Source organism: Populus nigra, chromosome 2, assembly GCF_951802175.1.
Source record: "Populus nigra chromosome 2, ddPopNigr1.1, whole genome shotgun sequence".
NCBI classification, from domain to species: domain Eukaryota; kingdom Viridiplantae; phylum Streptophyta; class Magnoliopsida; order Malpighiales; family Salicaceae; genus Populus; species Populus nigra.
This window is the reverse complement of record NC_084853.1, coordinates 48,783,752-48,804,425: the sequence shown is the minus strand read 5'-3', so window position 1 is coordinate 48,804,425 and position 20,674 is coordinate 48,783,752. Positions and strand designations below refer to the sequence as shown.

Sequence of the window (20,674 nt, the reverse complement as noted above, 5' to 3'; positions counted from 1 at the left end):
TGGAATCAATATCAATCAATCTCCCACAAATCAAATAGCAAAATCCAAGTGATTTTTCATAAGATCAGAAGGTTCCAAATTTCACATTGGATTTAGGGTTTAGGGCATGCACCTCATGGTATTTACACTGTTTAATTCGTTAGTACTAATTGTGTGTAATGGAAAGTAATAAGCAATTCCAAAATATCAAAAGCAAGAAGGGTCCCATAGCATTAATTTGATCTCTAATTAACTTACTAACCTCAATGATTATGTCAACTTTTTGATGGCTTTAATTTATCATTGTTTGTTTTGATCATCATCCTAATTAAGCTAATTAATCAATACCCCGTACCCACTCCACTTCTTAATTTGTTTCTATCATTATGATCTCCTCCATTTTTGCTTTACCATTCCTTATTAATGGTTTCCAATTACCGCCTGCGGTATTTTATTTTTTACTTTCTTGTTCTTTCATTATTGCTTATGCATTTATATATATAATCCTATATATATTATAACCTAACATGCTGGAAAACTGTTGAGAGGAACTAATTTAGCAATCAAATATCACTAAATATTTAACCTATATTATAACTTGATTTAGAAGCCTGCTTGAAGTCCAATAATCCAATCTGTATGTTAAATAGTAGCAAAAGATTAATTGTGATCCCAAATTTCTTCCACCATACGAGCCAAATTAATTCCTATAGTTTAAGTTAGAAAATAAAGGGAAAAAGGGGATAAAAAAATGACTACATAACTAAGTACCCACCTAGAAGGAAACTAAGTAAGTTAATCATCTAGAAGATGGTTCAGTGGTAAGAGTTTGAGATTAAGATGTTTGTTCCCTCTGTGGTCTCAGGTTTGAGCCCTGTGATTACTCATATGATAGCCACTGGAGGCTTACATGATCGTTAACTTCAGAGCCCATGGGATTAGTCGAGGTCCACGCAAGCTGGCCCGGACACTCATGTTAATAAAAAAAAAAAACTAAGTTAATAAATTGTCAAGTGGTAGCTAGAGTCTCTGTCACAAAAAAAAAGGATATAATTTTGATGGGGATTCCAAAAGAGGTAATAGCCAACATCAGTAATGTCTTCAACTGCAGTGAATGCCATTAAGAATTATTCATTGCCATTCTTCAATCTTTTTAAAATATCTTTTGGTGTGTGCTTTGATCGACCGATTCACAAACATTCAAGTGTCTATTTCAAGATTTTTGAAATGAAGTCCTTCTGGCCCCACCAAACATTGTAAATTTCTCCGTGAACAGAACAAAATGCACCTACAGACAACAACTTAAAGCTACAATAATCGATCCATATATATATTGGTGGTACGTTTCTGCTATCAGATCACAGAAACACCTAATACGGAAAGACAGATGATAGTGATATTGATCCATTAAGCTGATGATAAATGATGCTATTAAGGTTATGATATACCTGTATGCATTCCTAATTAATATATAGAGGTTAATTTAGGAATCTAATATGGAAACTCTCCCCTTTTGTATAGCTAGCTAGCTAGTGAAACCAGCACGCACTCAGAAATTAAGCATGGTTATGGTTCTAAAATGGCTCTGCCTCCTATATATTCAAGGAGTGCAAAAATACAACAAACAAGAAGAAAATCAAATTGACTTGAAAGAAATACTTATCAATTGACGCGGTTACGCTGATTGATTGATTAGCACTATAATTGAAGGGTAGATTAAACACATCAATAATTAAGCTTATATGGCTACCTGTTAGGTTATCCCAAGTTCAGTGCATGTATTAATTAATTAATTAATTAATTCTGAATGAGATTAATTAGGAGCAACTTGACTTAATTTCTTATGCAATACATTGCACGTTAGTAGCTAGTGAAGTAGAATACACACACACATTGGGAGAAGAGGGACAAATGTAGATATATCTCCATGATACATAACAAAAAGATATATCTTTGTTATGTATATTGGAGATAATTAGAATAGCTTTAATTAGAATAGCTTTAATTTATGATTACAAATTGTTTTTTAAAAAAATATTGAAAAAACATGTATATTTATCCTTTTTTTTCCAAAAAAATTTAAAATAGCTTTTTAATATATATATATATATGTATGTATGTATGTATGTATGTATGTAGTTTTTGAGATTTTATATAGAATAATGAATCTTTTAAAATAAAATTATTATAGGATATATATTTTGATTATTTATATTAAAATTAATTTATTTTTATATATTAATTTTTTATTAGGTGTTAACTATTTGGAAAAAAGTTTTTTTTTAATTAAAAACCAATCCTAAACTTAGAAGTGAACCAATTAATATAAAACTGGAATGAGAACATGTAATCCACTATAAATTCGTCACAACCATTGCTTGCCGTACAACCAAAGATACGTAGACGTCAGGGAGAGGAAGAGTCAAAACTCATACCCCACGAAGCATGAAAAACTAGCTCAAGAAAACAGAGAAACCCTTGTCTACTAAACTCTAAGAATGTATGCTTGGTTTAAAGATTTGTATTGGTTGATTTGTTGATGCAAATCCTTCGTTTTTGTACCCATCAAAAAGATGAGCAGCAACCAACATGGAAACACAACAACAACAACAGACCTATCAGCAAGAAGGTCGCCAACCCCTCAACATGGGTTCTCCTTCTTTGACTCTATTTCTTATCGTTGGAATTCTTTGTTTCAGAATCAAAAGAATAAATTCCATATAGAAGAAGAAGAAGAAGAAAGATCTGCATTTATTAAGGTCTGTTCTTCCTTCTCCACCGGTTCCCCATTTATCTGCTTGTTTTGATGATGCGTTTTATGGTCTTTATTATTCTTAATTAAGACTTACATTGGTTGACTTTGAAAGAACAAATCTTTAGCGTCTATCTCATCGTCAAGAAATTCATTTGTTGTTAATGGATAGCTAGCAATCAATCCTATATTTAATGAAAGTTAGACACTTGTGATTCAAAATGCTGACCTTTTTTTTTTTACAATGTTTGCTTATAATATAGCATTCTGTCTTTTATATGTATGTATGTATGTTTCATGATTAGCGAGGGATGCACCCAAAAACTGGATGAGACATGGGAAGTTTATATTTTTTTCTCAATTCAATCTTCTTATGCCTTGAGAGCATCTCTGAATAGACTGTAGGACATAATCTGCTGAATTTAACTACAAAGTTTGATTCCTGCTCCAAGAAACATACATGATCTTCAAAACATGGTAATGATTAGCTCAGTAATTTTCAAATCATATTCATCATCTTGATCTATGTGGTCTTTAAAGGTGTTTTCAAGCAGTAATACACTACCAATTAAGCAGCAAAAGTTATTGATGCTTGTCTTAGTTACCTTAGTTTCTTTATATTTTTAGATGACAGATGGAGGTCCAAGGTATACTGTCGATGACGCCATTCTGGCCATGGGGTTTGGAAAATTTCAATACCTCGTGCTTCTCTATGCTGGCATGGGTTGGGTTTCAGAATCCATGGAGATGATGATTTTATCATTTGTAGGACCAGCAGTTAAGTCTGATTGGGATCTTACTTCTCAGCAAGAGAGTCTAATAACCAGTGTGGTTTTTGCTGGCATGCTGATTGGAGCATATTCATGGGGTGTAGTTTCCGACAGATGTGGAAGAAGGTTGGCCTTCTATAATTTTCTGCATTTCTGTTTACAACCCTTTTTTTACTTGAAGATCATAATAATTATTCACAGAACTTGGAGATGCTTCTGCTATCATTTGTATTGATTGAAAGTCACAATAAAAGCTTTAAACAGATCTCCCGTCAACTCCAACTATGGTTTTACTGGCTTTTTTTTTTTTTCAGATTACATAAGCTGTGCCTCTTTGTTGAACTACAGCTGGAATATTTTTTCTGTACTCCCTCAAATGTGCTCTACTGTTTTTTTATTGTATTTCTTCAGGAAAGGTTTCTTGGTTACAGCAATAATTACTTTTGGAGCTGGTTTTTTAAGTGCTTTTTCCCCAAACTATATCACATTGCTTATTTCTCGTTGCTTGGTTGGTCTTGGTCTTGGGGGTGGTCCTGTACTCTTAGCTTGGTTTTTGGAGTTTGTACCAGCACCAAATAGAGGTGCTTGGATGGTGATTTTCTCAGCATTCTGGACATTTGGAGCAATCTTTGAGGCTGCGCTAGCATGGGTATGCTTATGATTTCTTATCCTAAGATTTCGAAACTTTCTTGCTTTTCTCTAATGGACACTACGATGTGTCATTTGACGCTATCATTTGCATATCCATGCTTCTTTTGGATGTGGTTTCATCCTTGCTTCATTCTCTGACAGATTATCATGCCTAGATTAAATTGGAGGTGGCTGCTGGCGCTATCTGCTCTGCCTTCATTCCCTCTCCTTTTATTTTATTTCATGACACCAGAATCACCAAGGTATTTTTGCTTGAAAGGCCAGAAAATTGATGCCCTCAGCGTCTTGAACAAAATTGCCAAACAAAATGGAAAAGAATTGCCTCTCGGTGTTCTTGCTACAGATAATGAAATCGAGGCACAAGGAATAAAGAATCTTTCCACAGAAGGCACAGAAGAAGTTGCTATTCCTTCTGCCACTCCTCTTAACTGGAAGGATTCTGACATGGGGGTCTTAAAATCCCTGTTAATGCTTCTTTCACCAAAACTGATTAGGTCAACCGTGCTTTTATGGGTGGTATTCTTTGGGAATGCGTTTTCATACTATGGCCTTGTGTTGCTGACAACCGAGCTGAACAATAGGAGCAATACATGCCATCACACTAAAGCGCAGTCACAGGGGTCTTCTGATGTAGATTACAAAGAAGTTTTAATCGCTAGTTTTGCAGGTGAGTTTTCACAGATATTACAGCAGTGTTTTTATTTACACGATAATCCTGATTCTGTGATCTGTTCAAGGAAAAGCTTATAACATCTGACTTTTATTTGGATCCAGAGTTTCCGGGGCTCATCGTGTCAGCTCTCATAGTTGATAGGATTGGTCGTAAGCTTTCAATGGCGGTATTGTTCTTTGTGAGCTGCATCTTCCTGCTGCCATTGGTAGTCCATCAGTCACTAAGTGTCACAACAGTTCTTCTCTTTGGTGCTCGAATATGTATCACAGGAACCTTCACCATCGTCTTTATATACGCTCCAGAGGTAAGTCATGGCAGTTGAATCTCTTTTTATTATCTCATAATCAAGAACCTTCACAAAAAATAAAAATAAAAATAAAAAATAAGATTTTAGCTTACACCAACTCCTCTGGGTCATCTTGTGCTAATAAGGATGTCAAGAAATTTATTGAGAAAAAAGAGAGAAATTTTTTAATTAAAAAACTAATAAATATGTCAAGACTATAACAATTTTCTTATAAGAAATCAAATTAATAATTTATAATACTGATCTTAATATTTTATATCTATTATAGTCTAATTTAATTTCATTTGATTTAAATTAGAAATTATCATGAATAAAAAAAGTATGAAAAGAATTTAATTTTTTTAATATTTTATATTGTTAAAAATATTTGCATATAAGAGAAAAATATTGAATTGTTCATTTGTTTTTCAAAAACTTCTAAATAAAATTATGAAAAGCTTCTAAAATGTGTTTTTCATACTTGATAAATTTGAAAAACTAAAAAACTAGTTTTTTTTTATTTTTCTAGAATGAAAAATATTACATTTAAACATAAACAGAGAGTTTCAGTTCTTTTTTTTTTTCTAAATTTTTTAAAAATCGAGTTTTACTTGATTCCTTCTAACATGACCCATCCATCCTCCCTATTCATCCATCTTTACGTACAGACTTGTGCAGTCCTGTAAATCACTGCAGTGATTGTGTTACTAGCTATTTAACTCACGCAAGTTAGATATTTGATTTTTATAAAAAGTAGGTTTATTTATGCATTTTGTATATAAAACATTTTTAAGTGTAATTTAAAAAACTCATATATACATGTAATCCAATAAATAAAGAACTATGTATATTAATAAACAGGATGAAAAATTATTAATTATAACTAAAAATTAAATTAGAAAAATCAAAAGAGATGTATAAATCAAGATTTGAGATATTTATTCAGTTGTGTTTACTTAATTTATTTATTTAAAAAAATATTAAAAATAGACACATATTAAATTGATTAAATAAAATAAAAGTGATTAAATAAAATAAAAATAAAAATAATATTATGTAAAGCAACACGTATTATAAATATTATCTAAAAATAAATATTTTATTAAATAAAATTCTTATATACAAAAGATATAAAAAAAACTATAGTTGAATTAAAATAATCTTAAATACGCACAACACCATAAAAAAATCCCTCCTTAAATTAATACCTAGCCTTAAAAAAAAGGGGGAGGGGGGCAAAAGAGCCCAGACTCGCGAGCCTATGGGCCATCATTTTTTATTTTTTTTTTAAAAAATTAAAGGTGATATTTTGTCCGTCAAGGCAAATGACGTGTTGTTTGCAAGATTAGATTCCGGTCACCATAATGTTGGCAAAAAATCAAGTCAATGACTCTTTTAACCAAAAAAAACCTAATTTTAAAGTTATTTTAATCCAAAAACACATCATCAACACCCTTATAACACCCTCAAACCATTCCATCAACTCTAAATACCAAAAAATAGCCCAAAAACCTGAAATTAAACCGAATTAGTTTTTGCTATGTTGGCTTAAATCCATCATTGAGGTTCCAAACAACTACCATGAAGCCCTAGAGTGGATGGTGACTTTCTCTCTCATCATCGGGATTCGGCAACCCCTCTTTATCATCTCTTTAACCAATGACTGAAAAATAACATTTTCGCACGTGTGCAGCGTCGGCGATATCGTCCACTCTCAGGTATGGGTATTTGTCTATCTGGAAAACATAGGGAGACAAGAAATTCTTGTCTTTTATTAATGGGAAGCAGGAATGAGAATCGCCACCTAGTATTTGGTCACTAGGAACCCTAATTGGTCTCAGAGATCAGGCACGAGAACTAGTTGTATAAAGGAAAAGCATTAGCATCTCAAATATATCCTATCTAAGGTAAGCTGTATTATTTAATTGTCTGATAAAAATTAAGGTTTTGTCGTGTTTTCTAATTATTGATTTGTATATGGTTTAAGAAAAGTTCTCTTTAGTATGGAGATTCTTGTCTCATCAAGTAAAACCGTTCTATGTCAACTAAAGAAAACTATCTTTTTAATATCAAGAATACATCTTAAATCATTAATATTAAAAGAAAACAAAATGATTTTTTTGGAATTTTTGAAATATTAGCCTAGTTCTCATGACTTTGATAAATTGGTTATTAAAGCCAAAATGCATGCTAAAACATATATATTTTTTTAAAAAAAATTGTATAAAAACATGATATATATATATATATATATATATATATATATATATATATATATATATATATATATATATAAAAGACTTGGTTGTATGCATGAAAACAAGACTTTTTTTAACATTTTGGAGAAAATCAGGTGTTTTAATACCGGATTTGCATCTTTACAGTATAAAAATACAAACTAATATTGTGCAAAATTGATAGGAAAATACACGGGAAAATCATAAATTTTTTTAAAAATATTTTTGAATTTTTTTTATTTTTTTACTGGGTTGGGCCCGACCCAACCACTTTGGTCTAGGCCGGCACTGTCTGGCCTAAAAAACTAAAACAAATAGTGGAGAGACTCTCCACTGTTCACGCAGAACAGTAGATTGGCCTAGAGAAGACGAAGAAGAAGAGGAGGAAGAGGAAGAAGCAGACTTGCGGCTTAGCGGTGCTGCTGGTGGCGATGGACGGTGTTTTGGTTGCGGACCGTGGCGCTGACTGGCTAGTGGTTCTTCTTTCTTTCTTTGCATTTCCCTTATGCTTTTTATTTCTTCTGCTATGTTCTTCCTCTTGTTCCCTGTTTTATTCTTTCTCTCCCTCTCTAGTCCTCTCAAACTTCCCCTGGTTCAAAATTCAACTGTCATTCTCTATTTTTTTCTCGTTCCCTCTGTTTCTCAAACATTCTCTCCTCTGTTTTCTCTTCTTCTGCCCCCCTTTTGTTTGCCTCTATTTTTTACTTTCCTTTTCATTTATGTTTCCTCTCAAATTTATCATTTTTCCTCGAAATCCCCCTCTTTTGTTTTTGTTTTTGTTTTTTTTTTGCTCTTCACCTTCTCTGTATCTCGAACAATTCTTTCCCTTCTCTTACATTCATCTCCTCTTTTCATTTGTCCCTCTCCTGTATTTATAGGAGGTCAGGGGAGAGAGCCACCCCTACCCAGTCCAATCGTGCCGAATGGGTAAGGTGGTTGGGCGGCCACTGGACAGTCTTTCCAAGGTGCCACAGAGCTTGTCTCCTTTGCCTTTTCATCTTTGACAGGTCAATGGGTGTGGGTCATGTCGGTTTTGGATCTTCAGGAGAGAGAGGGAAAACGGGAAAAAAACAGGGGAATAAACCCCTTCTTCCCTTGCCTTTACGTATGCAGGGGAAGAAGGAGAATAGTGTCGTTCAAAAGGGCACTATTTTGTTTTTTTTTTTTACGTTGAAAAAAACTGAATTTGAGGAATAACTCAAAAATGGGTTATGACAAACACAAATGAACTTGTGCATCAAAATGGATTTTATAAAATCTCAACGAACCTAAATTGTATAAATTGCTTTATTTTGAAAGATTGAGGACTTATGAGTATTTTTTTTATGCAATCTCTGACATGTCATCCATGTTTGACAACTTTTTTATTTTGGACCCCTTCTTTCAATTTCACGTATGACTAAGAGATCACAAGTAATTGGCCTTCAATTAGGATCAATTGAACAAAATAAAACTAAAATGAATTATTAGAAAATGAACAGCAAGTCTAGTGTTTTGTGTGTGTGTGTGTATGAACAATGAAAATCAACAATAACTAAGCCAAGACTATTAGTGTATTAACAAAAAAAAACTAAAAGGGTTCAGTGTTTTACTATAGCATATGAGGAGATTCATTGTGGATTCAAACAGTATAATTACTATTTTGCTCTTCATTCTTAACAATTGCCTTTGAAGTGAGGGTAAAACCGTATTTTCTATAGGATCCAAATGTCATTTGTGTATTTTATGTATAGTAAAAATAGTATATTGTTCCCGGGGGCTTGGAAAAATTAGCCTTTGGTCCAGGGGATTTTGCTTCTTTACAAGTTTATTTATACAGTGAAATAACTTTCGTGCCCTTCATGTCCGAGAAATATTAACCTTTTAAGTGAGGGGTTGTTATATCTTTACACATTTTATGTACAATTAAATTTTGTTTTTGCCCTTTGACTTCGATAAATTAAAGGCTCTTAAGAAGGTATTTTCGTATTTGCATCATGATTTTTTTGTAATATTTGTATGCCCTTAGGGTCGTTTTAGTAATTTGCATTATTATAATATTAATAAATCGATAAAGTTGGCCTACGCGTGCCATGCACGGGTAGGCATGTCGTCGCCCCCTGCTCTATTTAGGTGGCGTGTTGAGGCACGTATAGTGGTAAAAAAAGGTTGATCACCTACTCACCCGACACGAAAGATAGCGACACATCTTTTAGAGTGGTGTATATTAGCATATGAGCGGCGGTGCGGCAATGATTGACCTTTTTTCTCCTCCACTTATTTTCTCTCTCTCATGCCTTGGTATACATGCAGAGCTCTTTGTGTCCTCCAGTTTTTATTTGTTTTGGGTTTAATCTTCTTTTTTTTTATTTCTATTTTTGTTAGATTCAATGCTTTTTAAGTTTGTTTTGTTTTTAATTTCATCTCTAATCATTTAATCTAATTAGATTTTCTTATCTAATCTAGTCCTCATTCTTTTTATTGCTATTTTTTTTATCCTTTTTCATTATATGTTTTTTTTTTAATTATGTCACTGGGAGTTTGATCTAATTTTGTTTGGTTTCCCATTTTAATTGGTCCTCATTTTTTTTTTATCATTTTCTTTATTTATTTTGTTTTTCAATTTAGTCCCTAATTAGTTTCTTTCAATTATTTTTGTTTTAGTCCTCATTATTTTAATTTTAGTTATTTTAAATTTTTATTTTTTTATGGTTTGAAATTTTTTTATGTGGTTTTTTTATATTTATCTTTTACAGGGTATTCTTAATCTTATAACTTAGTCCACTCATTTCGACAATAAATATTATTTTTTTAACCTGATTTGTCTCATGTTATCATCATAACCCAATGAATATTATTTTTTAACCCAGTCCACTAATTTTAAAAAAATTTAATTTAATATGTTTCAGGTTATCATTATTTGAATATTATTTTTTACTTTGAAAAAATTCGGAGAGGCCTGCGTCATAGCACGCCAGTCCCGTCTGGTACTATAACTAAAACCTGTACTCCATCCCACTTATGGCAGAAATCTGCAAGCAATTTTACATTTCGCACTCAATAGTACACATGGCCTATAGGAGTTGAATCTTCACGCATTGAATATTATCCCACCATTTTGTTTATCATTGAACTCAAGTTACTTGTCTGTGATAAAATATGGTTTTTTGTTTGCCAGATATACCCAACATCAGTGAGATCAACAGGCATTGGAGTTGCAAGTTCGATGGGAAGAATTGGAGGGATGATTTGCCCGCTTGTGGCAGTAAGTCTGGTGCAAGGATGTCATCAGACAGCAGCACTTATTCTTTTCGTGTGCATAATATTTGTAGCAGGATGCTGCGTTATGCTGTTTCCGTTTGAGACCAAAGGCCTTGAACTGACTGACAGTATATCTAGTACAAAAAACGAAAAACCTAAGGCTGTGCTGTGAAACAAGAAGAGCCTTAGCTTGATCTGTCAGATAAGTCCTCCCTAACATATTAAGGCTGTGAAAAAGGGCGAGACCATTGCTTTATGTATGAACTTAATTTTATTTTCAGGGAGACTCTTCCTTCCTTTGTACAGTGTTTAATTATTAAGAGTAAAGATACAATCTTTGTAATTTGGCAAGTATATTGCTTGGTGGATTCTACAATTGCATTTATTGCAATAACCTTGTTTGTTACTTGTAAGATATATAATAACAAAATTGTAATAAAAAATACATCTTGCTTGTACCTTAATCTTTCATGGTGAAAGGTTGGGATGAACTATGAAGCCGCAATTAATTAATTAATTGCATGTGGTGATTACTGAAACAGCATATAAACTAAAATATAATTTATTCAAGGATTATATTTTTAGATCTAAAATAAAAATCAAGTAAGGATTTGATTGAGTTAATTTTTAAAATTATCATGAATTAATATATTAATATTATTCAAGGGGATTAATATTTTGTTAATTTATAGGGTTTTTTAGATTTTCTTATATATAGTAAATGATAAATTAATTTTGAAGATATAAAAATAAATTTTTGAATTATAAATTTTTATAGGGTTTTTTGGATTATACTGTTGACATCAAAATCTAGAATTATAACATGATAAATTAATTTTGAAGATATAAAAATAGAAGGTAGTATTTTTATCATACGTTTTTAATAAATTCCCTAATTTTTTAATCTAATATATAATCGTCCATTGCTAGATGCAATTTTTTTATCAAATTCTACAAAATAAGAAAGTAGACATGTTAGATTGAAAATGCATTAATTAATAAATCATAAAATAAAAGGTGTAAGTTTATAAAAAAAATTACATGACTTAAGATTTTTATAGATTTCAAAATCATTCATCAAAGTTCTAATAATGTCAGTTATAATTGGTACATGATACAATTAATTTTGACAATAAATAAGTAATTAAATTATTTTTGGAGAAAGAAAACTTTTAAATTGATCGAGTATACGAACGTTAGTGTTAAAAGCTGATTAAAAAGTCATTGTAGATGTAAAAATAACTAGCACATGTTGTATAACCATTAAAAGTATATTATATTTTGAAGCATTACTTTTTCATAAACTTAAAATATCAAAATTATCATTATTAGAATCCTTACTAGCATCAATGAAATACCTTTTTGATGTCATTTCTATTTTCCAAACTATTTTTCAAAATACCCATTCAAAACAACAACAAGTCTAGCTTTCCCAACCATTTATTAAAAGACAAAACAAGCTCTGATAATTCCAAATTTATAGTTTATAAAAAGGTGATCAATTGCATTTTAAATAGCTAGTTCAAATTAAATGCATCTGGAGGTTGTGTATTCACAACAACTATACTAATTTTTTTCTTCAAAAAACCAAATATTATTTTAATATTCTAATCGATTTATTCAAATTTTTTTATGGTTTAATTTATCATTTAATTTTTTTTGTTTTCTAGAATTTTCAGTTTTATTTGTACCCATACCAACTACGATCTTTAGAAAATTTCTAAACCTGTACGGTTGTTGTTTGACGTGGGGCAGCACACATGCTTTGTTTACTCCAATTATCAAAAGATGAGGATATTCCAGCTGGTACGAGATTCAATCTGGCTAGCTGGAGAGGAAAACAAAATGGCATTGTCATGATGCAATGGACGTGTGAATCACGATTAGTACTGTTAGAAGAGCATGTCAAGTTATATAGGAGCATTATACGTACGTACATACCTTGTTTGTTAGCAACTTTGGAAACATCGAGTTTTAATTATATTTTATTCAAATTTATATGTTTGATATTTGTCAACTGGGGGGCGGCCCCCCCCTCGAGTCATTTTAATTTTTATAAACAGATTATTTCAAAGAGATGGGTTTTATTAGAGTAATTAATTGTGGCTTTATTTTTTATTTCCTAATTTACTCTTAAACTTGCGTGGAAAGAAAAAAAATATAAAAGCATTATTTTGTGAAATAAAAAATAGAACAATCAATTTATCCTAATATAAATCCTACAAGCTGCAGTCAATTAATTTATCCTCATATAAATCCTGCAAGCTGCAATCAATCAAACAGAGAAATAAAAATACAAATCACAAGTAAAATTTTTCTACAAAAAAATTAAAACAAAGTCACCAATTAATTTATTTTTCATCAAACAAAATAAAGTAATTTAAATTTAAAATCTATTTTTATTTTGTTTTGAGATGTTTGCTAATAATTTGATGAGGTTTTTTTTATAATTTTACCATTTTCACTTATTTTTTTCTCAGATCTGTCAGTTCTACTAATTGTTTTTAAAATTCTTGTTATAGTGATTTTTTTCTAATTAATTAGATATATTTTATTGGTTTGTTTTGATTATGCTTGGATTTTTTTTATGTTTTGTTTTTAGCAGAGCTACCAAAATTATCAATTTTTCTTACGATATATATTTTGATTTTAAGTTAAACGATGAACAAACTAAGAAGAATTGATTCTTTATTATTTTTTGTTTTATTTCAAAATTTATCAAATATAAATAATGCTTCGCTTTAGCTAATGTTTCTTACTTTGTATGTTTATATTTGATAGGTATAAAGACCAACAATATTAAAGTGATTGATACATTAGCAAGATAAAGTTATCTTCATTGCTTTGACTCAATTTGGTATTACTTTAAACATTTTATCTTATACAAAGGTTATTATATGTTTGTAATAAGTTATTTGAATAAAACTAAATTATGCAAGTTTTGTTTTACAACTCATGTACAATAAATTAAAACAAATATTATATCTTATTATATTAATTTTGGCCCCCCTAACAAATAATCCTAACTTCGTCCTTGTTTGTAAAACAATTATGAGTATAAAATATAAGCACTTGATATATTATTATCCTTGAAAAATAAAATAATATCAGCTTAGATTGGTGATTTCATAGAGAATCGACAGCGAAATCAATATTCCAGTAATAAAATTGATGTAATTGATCATATTTGATGAGTGCAATCAGTCAAATAAATTGAAAGAATCAGCGTAAATACTCAAATAAATAAAAAATTCATAAAAGATAGTTCCTTTATAACCTATTAATTATCTCTTAATTTAATCATTCCTATTCATAAGTAATCCATGTTTTATTCAGAAAACTTAAATCAGTATATATTCAAGATTGTTTTGGGATCAGTATATTTATATTTAATTAGTTGTTGTCATTTTGGGATCAGTGCTATGTAGTATTGTAAGGATGTTAAGCAAGTTTGTTTGTTTTCTTATGAAGAAAACTGAAGTGAAAGTTTCATCACCAGTCCCTGTTGAGCCAATTGCATGCATGTCTCTTCGAGATTAGGAATACGACTAGCTAGCTAGCTAGTAATATTTTCTTCTGCCTAATTCACTTGATCTTGAGGTCCACAACATGTTTAATAATTCAATCATTCTTTTTGTGACCCCGGGGGGGGGGGGGGGGGGGGGGTTGTCATTATATCCAAACTGAAAGAATAAAATGATGATGAAATCATGGCAAAGGACTCGCTGTTGTTGTGATGGCAGAATTATATATCTTTTAACACTTTGACCCATATCACCGACTCCCTCTTGGCATGCATGCATGCATGTTATTTTCTCCCTGTAGTCTCCGCAATGGTTTATTCATGAAGAGCTCTTGAAGGAGTAATTAATGGATGAAAATGAGAGATCATTATACAATGAGGCATGCTCGTCTTGGTCTAAATGTGCTACACTACGTACGGTTTTGCTTCTAATTAAGCAGTACCCTGAAAAAACCCTAAAAGGAAGAATTGGATAACAACATGCGCTGCAGATCAAAGTTGAAGAGTCGTAGTTTTAGCATTAACTTAAGCTTGAAAAAATAAAATACAAAATAAAAACCTACGTACATGATGTGTATATATATATATATATAAAATTCATTTACTGGTTCATGATGCATTACCTCATCACCTAGCTATATATGCCATTCATGTACATGTTCAACCAAAATATATAAGCTTTGCTCTTTCTGACATATATACTGGGATAAGCAAGAATATATATAACAATGACCTGGAATTTAAGACCAAACCAATAACGTTAACAGGAGTCCATGCATGCACAGCTAAACCAATGAGAAAAGGAGAGAACACAGGAAATCAAAAGCATGCAAAAAAGAGAGAGAGAGTGTCATAATTAGAACTCTCCAACAGGTCTCCCAAATAGACTCAAATAAACACAGCCCCAAAATGACCAAAAAACGAAACCCTAACTAACCAGAAGTTTACTTGGTAAAAGCAGGACAGTCAGATGGGAATTAAAAAAGCTAAATAGTAGTACAAAATTTTCAGAAAGGAGAGGGTGACGCCAAACCAGCATGGATTACCTCCACCTCCCAGTTGAAAATCAAGAAAAGATCGAACACAAAAACAAATGCAAACACTGGCAGTGCTAATTGCCATTATCCCAATGTAGAGGAGCCATGCTTACTGCCCATTTTTTCTCGAGGAAAAAGAAGGGAGATAATAATAATAAAAAAAAAAGCTTTGCAATGTGTGAATCCACAGTGTAAATGTCTCTGGATACACAGTGAATTAACAAAATCTTTCAGTTTTTTTGTAATAACCATGCCTCAATCGCAATCTAGTTGGGATCGGCTATAGGGATCCCTTTGTGCCAATCCATGCAATCATAGATCAAACCTCCTCAATATCAAGAGATCTTGAATTCTTTTGCTCTATGAGAACCAAGATACTCATGTTAAGCATCAGAAATCCATAAGGAACTTCAGTATAAATAGATCAACAGATGACCACACAACATTTTTAACAATGCTTAACTACTTACGTTTGCTTATTTCTTGTAGTCACTGTAGAAATTGGTATCTGCAGAAAGGATAGCTGTTAAGGGAATTTCACAATATTTACTCAAAAAGAATGAAAGAAGGTTTCTTAACCAACAGTCCAGTTATAGGTAGCACAGCCAACTCCTTGAGACCCCTTGACGCAGACCTCAAATGTATATGATTCCCATTTTGCAAGCCCTGGTAGGAAACCTTACTAGCTCCACAATCAGATTGAGAGCCACTATCCAGCTGCATGCATGTTATTCAATTACAATAAGTTAACAGAGAATGAAGAAGAAAAGTTTCAATGAATGAACCAACAGTGACAATAAACCAGAAAATAGAAAGGAAACCGGATTTTCAAACATTTTCTCCACATTCATTTTCTAGGGATGAGTTTTGTTGATATAAAACTCAAATGTAGCTATGTTCAAGTGTGAGAATGCATGGGGAGCCATCAAGAACTTCACAGATACCTCTGCATCTTCACAGAGAGCTCTAAAGCACAGAGATGAAAGAACCCAACACAGCAAAACCAACCATGAAAGCTTGGGCCAACCCATTTCTGTAAAGAGTCTAAATTGATGACTGAACCATGTAGAGGCTAAAATCTACAAGACAATGAGAGACATTTGTGGTGTTTAGAACAGTCTTAAATTAAAGATCAGAAACGGGTTTTGCAGGCAAATAAGACTAAAAAAATTAATGTGGTATAGAAGGACAGAAGGATTAGAAGAAATAATGGAAGTAAGAGAATGGATTAGAATAAGGTTTTATTGGTTGATGAAATTGTGCGTAGCGGGGAGGGGGGTGAGGGGTGGTGTTGGGGGGGTTCTACATGAAGTAATTTCAAATCTTATCAGGGACTGAAAATTTTCAAGACTAGCCAGAGTTGGGCTTGAGGTTGCGGCTGCGGTGCAACCTCAACTCCTTCTGAAGGGGTTGAGTTTGCACCGCAACAAAATATGTTGTTTGCATTGCTGGCAGATTTGAACCACCAACACAAACCTTATAGGTTTTTCTGATGCGACTCAAACAAGCTACCGTCCTTGTCCAACAATCTGTTCTTATTCAAAGATAACCTCGGAAACAGTCTCTCTTTAGTTCAACAACAAAAGCATCCTCTCTGTCTTATGCCATGGTGTGCAATTTTCACTCATTTTCAAGCAGCAAATGCTAGAGCTACTATAACACAATAGAGCAAAGATAGGCGGGGAATCACCCACAACCATAAAGAGGTACTAGGCTCATAGAAATTAATAACAATTTTAAGTGGTTCAATAAATCTAAAGTCACCACGTTGTTCCCATCTGTGCAAGCATTGATCATGCTAGGACCCTGTTTAAGGGATGCCTGACTGAGGTCTATTTTGAATAAACAATAAAAAAAATACTGGAACTATTGAGTTTTTATTGTAAGTTATTGAGCTAAGTTTTGGTTAAGACTTTTATTTATTTAAAAAAAATTAAATAAAATAAATCTAATAAATATATCAAACCCAAAAAATTTAAACTTGATAATCAGCTAAGCCCAATGTAATATGAGTTTGATAAACATTCCAGACCCAAAAAACTTAAACATTATCAAGTTCCAAAACTATATGTCTGATGTGAATAATCATTTACAATTTAAGTATAAAAGATATGATAAATCATCATATTTCTCCATCTAAGATAATTGTTCATATTAAAAAATATTTATCTCTTATTAATATAGTTAACTTTCCGGTCTTTCTCTTCTCTGAATGTAAAAAATATTTCTCAGTCATTAATTTCACATATATATTTAACTGCATTAAAGTTGCTTAACAACGCTACTTTCTGGTATCCATATCTGAAGAAGCCGATCATAAAAGGAACAAGTAGCCACTACAGAGCTGTTTTGTTTGACCTTATGAGATAAATTCCCCCTCTGCCAATCTGCACCGTAAGCAAGTGAGCCATGCTTGGTATAGGTTTCCATCACTTCTCCTTTCTCCTCATCAATCTTCACAACTGCAAAGCCATTGTGCATGCAAGCTGCTAAGACCACGCCTGGTACATATGGGTGGTGCTTGACTCTCCAAACTCCTCCCCCTAAACAAACTGAAGTTTCATTGACTGGTTTGGAAATTGATCTTACATCCCATAGCCTTAGATACTCATCATAACTACCGGTGAGTAAGATATTAGGGTCCCTAGGACTCTTTGCAATGCAACAGACACCCATCTTATGGACTTTAGAATTCTGAAACACCAAATTGGAAGGACCATCCCTTAAATCCCAACAACTGAATTTGCAATCATCCGAACCAGTGTATACCAACTGAGGTTGGTGAATGTCAAATGATGCAGCCCATAGCTCAAAATCATGTGCTTTCCACTCTTGAATTACTTTTAACTGGGACTCTGAAAAGGACACTACAGATACAGAACCATCAGAAAGCCCCACTGAGATAGATGTGGTTGATGGATTCCAGTCCACACAAAGACACATAGAGGAGCTTATTTTTTCACCAACTATCTCTCTTAGAGATAGAGAGTCCCCTGCATCAAGAATTAACAAAAAACTCCTAAGAACCAAGCAAACAGGACAACAAGAGCATAGATTTCGTAGTCAAGTAACTAAATTTATAATTTCAGTCCATATAACCATTATTTTCCTACTTTGTCCAATTGTTAGGTTACATATCAATGTTAACCCTTCCCCTTTCTGAATCCCTCCTATCACAAGTACGAAAAAGGTCCTATCCTGGGTTTTAAACTTACTAACTTAGCAGTCACCCATGATATTAACATGTAAGAAGGAAATAAGAAGGACCACCATCATTTGTTTCCAAGAAAATGCGTTTTTAAGGACATGGAAAATTGTAAGATTAACTATACACCAATAACATTATTCATGGGCAAAATTCCTTTTTTCACTTCATATTTTTCAAGAATCAAAACTTCACTCATAAATACGGGCGCACATGCCACACAACTTAAATTTTCAAAATCGAAGTTCTTTTACCTCCATTAGAACAGCACTCTAATCCATGAACTCTCAAGTAACCATCAGCATCAGCTTGCGCAAGCATTGGACCCACATTCCCAACAACAGGACTCCACTTAATGTCAAAAATCCCCACAGTCTCCACGCGGTAAAACAACTCAAACCGACCCACATCAGGATTTACATCGAAAAGTGAAATGCTACCAGTTCGACTCGGCCTATCCCCCTCCTGCAAAGTGTAAGTTGCAGCTGCTAAAACATTGTGATACGGCTCATGCGTACAAAACTCTACTGCGTCTGCATTGCCATCTAGATAACATTGTGCCACTTCCATGCCTAGTTAACAAAACGAGAAGAGTTGTTTAAAGCATTTGTAATATCATAAAAATGGTTGGGATATTATGTCAAACAGTTTGTGGACACAAAATTGAAGAGTCAAATTTTACAACCAAGACCGCAGTTTGGTTTGAGAATTTGTGTTTATGCCTGTCTGTGGTCGTGATTGTTAGGAGTGGCATGTCATGCAAATTTTGTTGAGTTCTACTCCTATATATGCAAAATAAATAAATAAATCTTCCTTGAGAGAGGAGATACCTTAGGGTGATGTTTGTCGTAACTATAAGTTGATTTTTAGATGCTTCCATTATAAATTGAGGGATTGTGACTCCTTCTGTCCCTGTACTTGCATAAAATATTTAATTTGATCACTCTATGAAAAATAAAGTTAACAGCGTGATTGTTTTCACACTTTAATATGTTTCGTTTGTTTTCACATTTTAATATGTTTTTTTGAAGTACTTTTTAAATTGTTTTCATCTTGATATTTGCATTAAGTATTTTTAATATATTTATATATATATATATATATATATTATTTTAATATATTTTTAAATAAAAACAACACTGCGTTGTCAAATACACACTAAATCAAGTATTGTGGAAAAACTATACATAACTAGTTTGATGTTTTTTAAGATGTGGAAGCTATGAATCTTATCTCTAATGATACCTAGTTGCCCACTAGAGCAGGAAAAATATTTCGATAAACACCACCTTTTATATATTCTGAAGGCTACCATCTTACTGCGAGGAGAAAAGAGAATTTGAAGTTTCAAGCTATGCTTGGAGCACAAGCATACCCTCCCAATACCATATTGTCATTAATTCCCGTGTTAAAAAAAACAAAAAATGTGATAAAAACAAGGACTTGTAAAAAGCTTCATGCCACAATTGACTACATATATAACGTGTAGTTGCATTTGGGCAGATATCATGTGCTCCATTTAATAAGTTTTTTTATTTATTTTTATACTTGCTTAGTGTTTTATCCTAGGTTTAGTTTTGGTTAAACCGATTCAGTTCAATGAGTTTTGGATTTCTGCAACTAAAATCAAAGCTAAACCGAATCAAATTGCAGTTACATGCATTTGACGTCTAAACATTAATGCTTAGTGTCATCAGTGTGACATCAATGATCAGTGTGATCAGTGACTGTCAAGTTCAGGGCCCTAAAAAGGACTGTGAGACTAACCCCTGTAGTAGAACGCCTGTGCCTGAGGGGCATAAATATTAGGTGGATAGACAGCACGATCTCCAGGAGAACCAAAAGCTTCAGATTGACCTGTGTTATTCCTCGGATGACCTAAAGGAGCTGTATCCTGAGAGGAATTAGGAGAAACTGACGTCTCATTTTTTGCTGATAGAGTCTGAAAAGAAGTCACAAATAAGGCTTATTTTAAACTTGTGAGTATGGAAAGAAAAAAAAAAGTTCTGAGGATTGAAGTTTATGTATAACTACCCGCTCCTCCATGTTATCTGATTCAGCAGGTTTCTCTTCTGCATCCATGATCAGTATGCTCAGTGACTTAGTAGTCTTAGAAACACAGGCACTACAAATTTATTGACCAATCAAAGCTAAAATTGGAGATTTTAATGTTAAAAATATTATTTTAATATATTTTTAATTGAAAAATATTATATAAAAATATTATTTTAATATAATATATTTGAAATTACTTCAGGTAGAATCCTTGTGTATTTAGTAATACAATATATTATATTCTCACATAAATATTTTTTAATTAA

At 32.4% G+C, this 20,674-nt stretch overlaps 2 protein-coding genes across 3 annotated transcripts; one reads left to right on the top strand and one right to left on the bottom strand.

Moving 5' to 3' along the window:
- Positions 1-2,389: 2,389 nt before the first annotated feature.
- On the top strand, positions 2,390-11,037 carry LOC133682304 (organic cation/carnitine transporter 7-like). Its single transcript, XM_062105587.1, has 6 exons — positions 2,390-2,738; positions 3,359-3,627; positions 3,913-4,150; positions 4,294-4,819; positions 4,927-5,129; positions 10,506-11,037. The coding sequence occupies exons 1-6, from the start codon at positions 2,553-2,555 to the stop codon at positions 10,758-10,760; spliced, it is 1,677 nt and encodes a 558-aa protein (XP_061961571.1). The 5' UTR covers positions 2,390-2,552; the 3' UTR covers positions 10,761-11,037.
- A 6,265-nt stretch (positions 11,038-17,302) lies between these two features.
- On the bottom strand, positions 17,303-20,516 carry LOC133682079 (uncharacterized). Of its 2 annotated transcripts, none has more exons than XM_062105332.1 (4): positions 20,388-20,516; positions 20,121-20,295; positions 18,608-18,925; positions 17,303-18,141 (listed from the first exon to the last, which is right to left on the bottom strand). In XM_062105332.1, the coding sequence occupies exons 1-4, from the start codon at positions 20,433-20,435 to the stop codon at positions 17,411-17,413; spliced, it is 1,272 nt and encodes a 423-aa protein (XP_061961316.1). In that variant the 5' UTR covers positions 20,436-20,516; the 3' UTR covers positions 17,303-17,410. The 2 variants fall into 2 exon arrangements, with proteins under 2 accessions (XP_061961316.1, XP_061961317.1); XM_062105333.1 differs by lacking the exon at positions 20,388-20,516 and adding an exon at positions 19,184-19,265 and having other exon boundaries at positions 20,121-20,212.
- Positions 20,517-20,674: the final 158 nt, after the last annotated feature.